The 10,692-nt window shown below is 44.2% G+C and overlaps 1 protein-coding gene across 1 annotated transcript in view; it reads left to right on the plus strand.

Moving 5' to 3' along the window:
- Window positions 1–393: 393 nt before the first annotated feature.
- tafa5l (TAFA chemokine like family member 5, like) overlaps window positions 394–10,692 on the plus strand; it is a gene marked incomplete at its 5' end in the record, with an annotated part of 33,740 nt that continues 23,441 nt past the window's right edge. The window contains 2 exons of the mRNA XM_080853581.1: window positions 394–490; window positions 10,574–10,692. The exon at window positions 10,574–10,692 is cut by the window's right edge and continues 31 nt beyond it. Coding sequence (XP_080709707.1) covers window positions 394–490; window positions 10,574–10,692 — 216 coding nt within the window. The remainder of the gene's footprint in view (window positions 491–10,573) is intronic.

The raw sequence follows: 10,692 nt of genomic DNA on the forward strand, positions 1-10,692 counted from the left end.
ATCTACCTTTGAGAGGGATTGTCTCCCTGCGTTTGTTTTGCGGCACTTATCCCTCAAATCGATAAGAGTTCATCGTTTGCCTCACTGGCGTCATCGAAAGACAAGGTTACTGTCCATCATCAGGGTTTTAATCTGTGCTCGGGGCGTCTTGGGAAAATAGCCACTACAGGTTCTAAGTGAAGTCCTCTCTAGGATGAAGATTGTACGTTTTCCTTTCCGCCTTCCCCGCACTACCCTTCATCTCTCTCTTTGCTTACAAAGTCTTTAAAGTTATGCGCAAAAAAGTGACCGAGGGAAGTAAAATCATTTTTGTCTCGGATTCCGGCAACTGAATGGAACTAGCCGTGTGTTTTAATTAAGCGGGCTGAAGGAATACAACGAACGAGAAAAGAAATGCAGTCGGGGATGAGGGCGCTCTGTGCCGGCGGAGGAGCGTCACTATGCTGCCTACTGTTACTGTGGGTTATCTATTCTCACCTCCTAAAAGAAGGCAAGTACTCTATTGCTTAGTACTACTTTAAGGGCTCACTATTGTTTGAGCTGAGTGCTTTTTTTCTCACCCCATAAAAATCACCCTTACGTTTTACACACTTGCAGTCCTCGAAAATCTTTAGTTGCAATGTTAATTACTGATGCCCGGCACTGTGTAACATTGTCACGTCATTTAAATTTTAGCAGCGTTCCCTTAAGTGAACGGAATGTGGAATTACACTTGGTTGCTTTCAAGCATGCGGTTCGATTTATTCACGTCTTCATTACAAATTAGATCTAATAAGAGTTGAGATACTGAAAGGAAATGATCCCAGGGAGAGGTTTTGAATGGATGGTTAGTGCTATGAATACCCCAGGCTAATTATGAAGGGCAAAATTCATGGGATTGCTAATAAAATGTCATGTTGCCAGTGTCATGAGAGCTGGCCTTCAGGGCACACCGGAACATCTTTCATACAGGAAATAAGTGCAATGCACTTGAAGTATCATGCTCAAGAATACCTTGCTCCGCTCTCTCTTCCTCACCCTCTCTCTGTTTCTCTCTCTCTCTCTCACACACACACACACACACCACACACACACACACACACACACACACACACACACACACACACACACACATACACGAGCACACAAACACGCACACACACACACACAGTCACACACACAGAAAGGGAAAAGGAGTCTTGACTTTTATGAATGTGTGTGTGTGTGTGTGTAGCAACAGCATCGAAAGGCAATTAGAGCCAGCACTGAGACTTGAAATATCAGGTCCGTGGCTGCAGCTGCACTAATACACACCAGTCTACAGTAGTCTAATGCAACTGCACTAACACACACACGTCTACACTGCAGTATTACACACACGTCTACAGTAGTCTAATGCAACTGCACTAACACACACACGTCTACACTGCACTAATACACACACGTCTACAGTAGTCTAATGCAGCTGCACTAATACACACACGTCTACAGTAGTCTAATGCAGCTGCACTAATACACACACGTCTACACTGCACTATTACACACACGTCTACAGTAGTCTAATGCAACTGCACTAATACACACAAGTCTACAGTAGTCTAATGCAGCTGCACTAATACACACACGTCTACAGTAGTCTAATGCAACTGCACTAACACACACACGTCTACACTGCACTATTACACACACGTCTACAGTAGTCTAATGCAACTGCACTAATACACACACGTCTACAGTAATGCAGCTGCACTAATACACACACGTCTACAGTAGTCTAATGCAGCTGCACTAACACACACACGTCTACAGAAGTCTAATGCAGCTGCACTATTACACACACGTCTACAGTAGTCTAATGCAGCTGCACTAACACACACACGTCTACAGAAGTCTAATGCAGCTGCACTATTACACACACGTCTACACTGCACTATTACACACACGTCTACAGAAGTCTAATGCAGCTGCACTAACACACACACGTCTACAGTAGTCTAATGCAGCTGCACTAACACACACACGTCTACACTGCACTATTACACACACGTCTACAGTAGTCTAATGCAGCTGCACTAACACACACACGTCTACAGTAGTCTAATGCAGCTGCACTAATACACACACGTCTACAGTAGTCTAATGCAGCTGCACTAACACACACACGTCTACAGTAGTCTAATGCAACTGCACTAATACACACACGTCTACAGTAGTCTAATGCAGCTGCACTAATACACACACGTCTACACTGCACTAATACACACACGTCTACAGTAGTCTAATGCAGCTGCACTAATACACACACGTCTACAGTAGTCTAATGCAGCTGCACTAATACACACACGTCTACAGTAGTCTAATGCAGCTGCACTAATACACACACGTCTACACTGCACTAATACACACACGTCTACAGTAGTCTAATGCAGCTGCACTAATACACACACGTCTACACTGCACTAATACACACACGTCTACAGTAGTCTAATGCAGCTGCACTATTACACACACGTCTACAGTAGTCTAATGCAGCTGCACTAATACACACACGTCTACAGTAGTCTAATGCAACTGCACTAATACACACACGTCTACAGTAGTCTAATGCAGCTGCACTAATACACACACGTCTACAGTAGTCTAATGCAACTGCACTAATACACACACGTCTACAGTAGTCTAATGCAGCTGCACTAATACACACACGTCTACAGTAGTCTAATGCAACTGCACTAATACACACACGTCTACAGTAATGCAGCTGCACTAATACACACACGTCTACAGAAGTCTAATGCAGCTGCACTATTACACACATGTCTACAGAAGTTTAATGCAGCTGCACTATTACACACACGTCTACAGTAGTCTAATGCAGCTGCACTAATACACACACGTCTACAGTAGTCTAATGCAGCTGCACTAACACACACACGTCTACAGTAGTCTAATGCAGCTGCACTAACACACACACGTCTACAGTAGTCTAATGCAGCTGCACTAACACACACACGTCTACAGTAGTCTAATGCAGCTGCACTAACACACACACGTCTACAGTAGTCTAATGCAGCTGCACTATTACACACACGTCTACAGTAGTCTAATGCAGCTGCACTAACACACACACGTCTACAGTAGTCTAATGCAGCTGCACTAACACACACACGTCTACAGTAGTCTAATGCAGCTGCACTAACACACACACGTCTACAGTAGTCTAATGCAGCTGCACTAACACACACACGTCTACAGTAGTCTAATGCAGCTGCACTATTACACACACGTCTACAGTAGTCTAATGCAGCTGCACTAATACACACACGTCTACAGAAGTCTAATGCAGCTGCACTAACACACACACGTCTACAGTAGTCTAATGCAGCTGCACTAACACACACACGTCTACAGAAGTCTAATGCAGCAAATCTGCTGTCAGCCATGCATTCATTCTGCTCGACCTTTCCCCCGTCTTCACAATAACACACACTGAGCTTTCACTGGGATGATTCACGTCTCAGAAACAGGCTTTGTGATGTTTACTGGGTGTTCTATGTGGCGTAAACTGTAAAACACTACTGAACAAGAGCCCCTTATAGTCGGGTTGGTACGAGAGCTCGTTTATGTGATCTGTGAGTCAGTGTTCGTCCAGCCAACTTCAAACTGGAGGGGGGAGAGATGACAAAGGATTTCAAAGTTCAGTAGAAAATAAACAGCGCCAAATGTGCATCCACTCACTGGAAATAATCGGCGTCTTATGGGAGGTGAAATAGTGCACGGCCACAAGAAGCTGTCGGTTCAATGCATTCAGTGTTGCAACTGCAAGAAGAATCCCCAAAAAGCTGCTCTTGGTTTTTTTTTTTTTTTTTTTCAGCTCCAGTTTTCCATTAGCTTCTCTGTGAGGAGTTAGGGATGAAAGAGATGGCTTGCCAGATCATGTACTTATCATCATCTATGTTGCAGTGACAGCATACTGAGTAACTTCTCGCAGAAAACAGACTTAAACTTGCCAAGACCAAAATAATGCAATGCAGCATAAGAAGCCGGATATAAACTGTGAGCGAATAGGAGGATACATGCATACTAACATATACATATACATATAGTCAGCCATGTCACGTGCAGTGTAAACTACTCCCTTGTCCTGCATTGTGTAAGGTTTGCTAAATGAGAATAGCCCTGCCAACTCAGGTGTCTGTAATACAATGGAGGTTCCACATGTGTTTCAAAAAAGATATCACATATTTTACAGCTCTTTTAATTTGACGGATGTGACAGGTTAACAGCAAATGTCACATTTTGCACCAGTGACTTTATACGCCAATAAAAACCAAATGGCTCTTTATCTTTCAATCCTACATTGGCATGGCGGTTGAATACGACCATGATCTGTGCTGCTGCTCTGTTTTCTGTTTCCAAGCACCACTGTAGTTTAGCAAAAAAGGAGCAGCTGCCATTTTCTGGCCCGTGGACAAACCAAGGCCCCATCTGAAATAACAACAACTGTTTTATTGTTTTATCATGGTGTAATATGTGACATTATGATACATTTGCATCGACAACTTCTAACAGAGTCTGAAACCATTTAAAATGTGCAATCATTAAAACAATTGTGCATTGTGTTTGGTTGCTGTATTGTGTGGCATCAATTGTTCTAGCAATGACCCTGATCAGAAATGTTAATCAATCCCACCCCACGACCTCTGACCTCTGGTTTATACAACTGTTGACAATTAGAAGGAAATGAAAAATCTATAAGGTCTGACCGAGGCCTTAACCTTAAGGTGAACACCACCCACACATTTAAGAAAGAATCGGCACTGAGAAAACAATAGATGAAGCAGCCAATGTATCGAACCGGGTGGTGTGTCGATGGCGCGTTGATGCAGTGCGGTGATGAATGACGGGTTGTCATGATGATATGACAGATTTGGAGAGGCTGCATGTGATTGGCTGATTGGCAGAAAATACTGTATCTAGGAAGTAGGCCATCTGCGGCACTTGTGCTTTTTAGTCACTTGATTTAATTATGGAGTCACCTCAGGCCTTAGCCTGCTGGCTAGTATAAAATGCTTTAGTGAATTCATCATTGATAATCTCACGATTGGCTTTATCAATGGCACATAAAGAAGATAACAGGCTAGCTAGATAAGACAGAAGATTTACTAGATTAAATCCCATTGTCAGTAGTCATATTGAAATTCCTTTTCCACTCCACGACAGCATTTGGCTTTAAGAGGCTGAAGGGATTACTCATTTGTAAAAAAAAAAAAAAAAGAAGCTGTATAAAGATTTTAATTTCACAGCAGTGCCGTGCTTCATGCTCCAGCCTTAATGTTGGCACTCACTTCCCCTGAAATGCACACAAATCTATTTCTGGGCTTTGCATTGGTGTGTTCTTATAGACAAACCCCCCCCCCCCCCCCCCCGTCTGGCCAGAGGAGGTAGTTAGAGGGACTGATGCTGATTTGGAGTTCCAGTGTACCACATTTTGAAGTATTACATTCTATTGTGTCTTTGTGTTGGCATGCAGCACTGTTGAAATTCAAATGCAGTCACATACTTAAACCCACATCTACATGCGTACACATATAACAGTTCAACCCCCGCACCCCACACACACACACACATGCACACACACGCACACACACACATATCCACAGGCCTATTTGTTTAAGCCGTTTGCTTAGCATGTATGTGAGTGTTTGTGGTGGTGGGGGGTCGGGGGGTCGGGGTAGATGAGGGGGGGTGCGAGGTGTGTCATAGTGGCAGAACTGGAGCAGCCACACTGGGAGCCCTTTGACATTTTCCAAATTTATTGTTAAATAAACTGGCAGCGTTAAGAGCGATGACAGGTCATCCATCTAGGTGGACCGAGGGCCCAGTGGCACACACACACGGACACGCAACCGCACTTTGATTTCCTGTCGCACGCATGACGGATGGCGGGCGCATTGTGGGAGTGCTGTCAAGGCACGATTCACTGCTGCCCCGGCCCGGGACATTTCTTTGTTACTGAGCCCGGGGAGTGCATGGGCGCAGGTGGCGAGACAAGAAGCTCTCGACAGTCACTGAAGGGGCTTAAACGCCAGCGCCACTCCCACAGGAACTGGACACCCAGGTTTGCATACAAACACACCAGCTTTAATGGGAATTTTATGATTTCAACAGGTGATCATTATGCATGCCGTGTGTACCTCTGCAACCGTATGGCGGTGAGATGCTTTGTGCCGCTCTTTGTTGGCTAACTTCCACAAAACTTCAGGAGCTCACCCCTTCCGGGCTCTCTATGCTGCATAGCCTACATGCAGGTCATTGGAATAATAGGAAGGCACGGATGCTTGTGTGTTTGGACATTTCCAGCTTTGATGGTTCAGCTGGTCAGTGTGACAACTGAAGTCACAGATTACAAAGCTCAGGAGAGTTTCACACAGCTGTCAGATCATAGTGAGACTTCAGCTTAAGCGATGCAAAAAAAAATGCAAACAGCAGGGATATCTTGCTGTGTGCACAAGTGTACTTCATAATCTGACCTAGTATTCTTCATACTTCACTCATTTTTTTTAAAAATAGTGAGTGGGTCTCCATACATGAGAACATATTATCATGAATGAAGGATGTTATTTGGAAAGGAGAGAATCTCATACTTTCCCTAATGACCTAGTTTTCTTCTTATGCTCCAGTCTATGTGTTAACTGGCGTGGCGAGCTAATTGGTCTGGCCATGCACTGAACAATAAAACAAGCTGTTATGTTTCTGGCTTGGTCTACTGCTATTTTTGGGTATGTTATGCAGCCACCACAATGCCATGTTCCATTGAACATGCAGAGAAACATTGGCAAATACTTTAAAGGGTTGAGTCTTTTTATGTGTCACAGACCATTTGACATAAAGAATACAACACAAAACTAGGCAATGAAATGCATGCTGGTAGGCATGTAGGCAATATGCCCAAAGCTGAATGAACAAGATTCAGGTTAACAATGAACCTTTTTAACCTTTTTAATCAATATTCTTTTAGTGAAAAGACATATAATGAGTCATATATTAAGATATTGCAATACGTGTTCTACAGAGTACTTAACATGCAAAATATTGTACTTTAGTACATTAGCCGGCATCATTCACATTTGTTGAAACCGGTGATTTCTGCACAAAACTATATTACCTTTATTCCTTCAACCAGAGACACAGTACATCACATTTTATCTGTCTATTTGGTATCAAATCCATGACCTTGATGCGGTAGACCCCTTCTCACACTTGCTTCAGTGCAAGTAAATACAGAATACAGAAAGAAAATGTACAGGAAAATAAACCACTTGTGCCTCAGCAGACCACGGAACTGCACAGAGGATGTTTAGAGAGTGTTTGTGGAAATAAATCTTAAAGGACTTTTCAAGGGAAAATCAATTGGCCTGGTGCCTATGCAGGGTGGCTACATCACACAGCTCCACTGAATGTGAACAGTTCTGAGAAGAATCTGTAAGACTTTTCCTAGAAATATTTAAATTCATTGCAGATGATTTTTAGCTTTGAGAACCTCTCTTTGTCATTATAAAGGGTTCTTCCTGTGGAAATGTATCGAGACACAACCAGCCTTTATCTTTTTACAGGCCCCATGAAGAACTCCAAATTGCATTACAAGGCTCCTGATGGGGCTGGGAGTGAGTGTTAGCAGTCTGAGGGCCAGGCTCCTGTATGCTTCAGTGGTTTGCATGGAAGCTGGGAGGAGATTACCTCTGTGTGAATGATGCAGTCACAATAGAGATCTCTCTCACACGCTGCTGTTTGGCTGAGGGACCCTGCCTGGTATCGCAGAGCCTGAAGGTAGAGATAAATCTCTCTCTCTCGCCCCCTCTCTTTCTCACTCTCTCACTCTCTCTCTCTCCCTAGCCATATTTCTCTTTCGGAGTAAGAGAACCTCACTATGGTTACCTCTGGCTTTACATGATTGTCCTCTAACCAAAGTGGGCACATTGGACTCTTGGCCTCTTACTAGGTGGTGACATGTAGAATAACTTCTCATCCTTACCACATTGAACTTTCCACACCGGCATGTGTGTGTGTGTGTGTGTGTGTTTGCGTGTGTGTGTGTGTGTGTGTGTGTGCGTGTGTGTCTGTGTGTGTGTGTGTGTGTGTGTGTGTGTGTGTGTGTGTGTGTGAGTGTTTGGATGACAGAGATAGAGAGGGGGTACACATGCTTCCTGCTCCCAGCGGCATGCTCTCTGCCCTGGCTTGTATGCAGAGCTGCCCCCCTCCAGCTGCAGAAGAGCTGAGCCAAAGTGCCCTCACGTGATGAACAACAGCCAGGAGAACCCAGTCATGTCAATTAGCCTGACACTTCCTGATGGACAGGCTGTCTTAGCTGAGGGCACATTGAGCTCACAGTCTGTGACCCCCCAGAAACACTGACACCACACACACACACACACACACACAGTCACACACACAGTCACACACACTTACACACACACACACACACACACACACACACACACACAGTCACGCAGAGCAAAAGACACTCACACACACGTACACACGTCCTCTAGTCCAGCAACCCCAGCCACCATCGCCACATTTTTTTTCCAGGGCTTATCTCATTCAACCCATTCATCTGTTTGCTGTTGAAACATGGGACAACCACTGATATCTGATGGCTAAGCTGGCCACATGCACACACAAACACACACAGAGACACACACACACACAGAGACACACAAACGCACACAGCTGGCAAAAGAAGACAACAAGCAAGGAGTGAAAATGGGAGGCGGGGAGGATCGAGTGGGAGGTAAAGTTGCCAACGTGAAATGGAATGAAAGGAAATGAAAGCAGGCTCTCCAATGGAGGTGATAGGGCTTAATAACCTTATCTAAATTCCAAGCTGGTTTTGGATTAACGGGGAGCGCGTTATAAACCGATAGTGTTCTGCGTCTTAGCGCAGGGTGACAAGAGGAAGAGGAGTGACCTTAAGCTTTTCCTTCTTCTTCTTCTTCCTCTTCTTCTTTTTCTTCTTCTTCTTCTCCTGCTTCAGTGGTCCTTTCATTAATGATGCATTCTCATATTATACGTAGTGGTGAAGGTATTTCATCATGGTTAGCCATTAAAAAAGCAGTGACAGCACCAGGTGTTGTTTCGCGGGCGCGGCCGGGCAGATAGCTTAAAATAGATGAAGCCTCATGTGTCATTGTTGGGAGGACGGCTTTGAACCGGGTGAGCAAAGGGCTGCTGCTTCACCACAAGGTCATGTCTTCAGGCACCCACATTCACACACACAAAAAGGATATTTGCAGTCCTAATTTTAACTCTAGGATCTATTTACACTCTGTCGGGGTTTTGTTCGGTCAAAAAAATAAACATATGCCGTTCTTTAGGGTTTATGCAAATTCTGCAGACCTTTTCACTGAGCTTTTCTGTTACTGTTGTTGTTGTTGTTCGTCTTCTGTGACGCCTGGCGTGTAATGCAGACCATTTGTTTCTGTCGGTTCTGATGAGTAGCTTTTCGGGCTATGAGCCGTAATGGCCGTCTCTGCCTGTCGGCTGCATAATGCCAAGTGATGATATGCCGTTACCTGGTCGCGACTGAGCAACAAAAAAAAGCTCACCTCTTAGATCCATGCCACATTTACGCCCTAAGGTTTATTTAAACAATGCAGGAGTCTGCTGGATTAAATTGGGCCAATGTTATTATCTTCATCAAGGCTCATCAGCGAAAGAGACAAAGAGGGAGGGAGACAGAGAGGAAGAGGTGAGAAAGTGGAGGGAAGAGAGGGAGCAACAAGGCGACTGAGAGAGAGACAAAGAGACAGACAGAGAGAGAAAGACTGTTTTGGAATTTGTTCCCCAAGCTTGAGTAACCTTGAGACATTGCATCCTCTCTAATCTGAATTCGAAAAGCTCACTTGTGAATCACTGATGTTTTCCCCGCCAGCCTTATTACTGGGCTAAAGATTTCTCTTGATCGCTTCATCTCTGTGGGCTTCTCACTGGCATCAGAAAAGATTAATTAGGATTATAAATCACCATTATTACCATTTAAATTACTTGCTTGTTAGACTGGAAAAGATTCCCCAGCTGTTTACCGGTCCTGCCAAAAGAAAGGATGAGCAAGTTAAGACTGAGCACAAGATGGTGGATTATTGTGGAAAGATACCATGGAAAAATACAACAGCCACACTTTAGTCCTGAAACTACGGAACAAAACTATCATGGTATGAAATGATAATAAAATGGCCCAAACCTATCATGGGGGAGCAATATGGGGAGATGTATCTCAAATCTGTTTACTATACACAGTATCACTCAGTTGATGCCATGGTATGATCGTAATATTTACTTGATATTGTCTTATTATTTAACATTATTTTATACACTATGCATTCGTTGTTTTAGCTTGAAGTCTTCCATGCTGGTTGCCTTCTCAAAAGAGATCTCATGTGAACACCTGTGGTTACAGTCCTGTAAACCTTCGACTACCAGTTAATAAACTCTAACCTGTATGTTTGTGTGTGTGTGTGTGTGTGTGTGTGTGTGTGTGTGTCTGTGTTCCTGTGTGTGTGTGTGTGTGTCTCCTCTCTTTCTCTCTCCACAGGGCAGTTGGCAGTGGGCACCTGTGAGATTGTAATGCTGAACAGGGACATGAGCCAGCCACGGCGTACCATAGCCCGTCAGACTGCCCGCTGTGCCTGCAGGAGAGGCCAGATCGCTGGC

The sequence above is a fragment of the Sprattus sprattus genome (genome assembly GCF_963457725.1).
Source record: "Sprattus sprattus genome assembly, chromosome: 16".
NCBI lineage: Eukaryota > Metazoa > Chordata > Actinopteri > Clupeiformes > Clupeidae > Sprattus > Sprattus sprattus.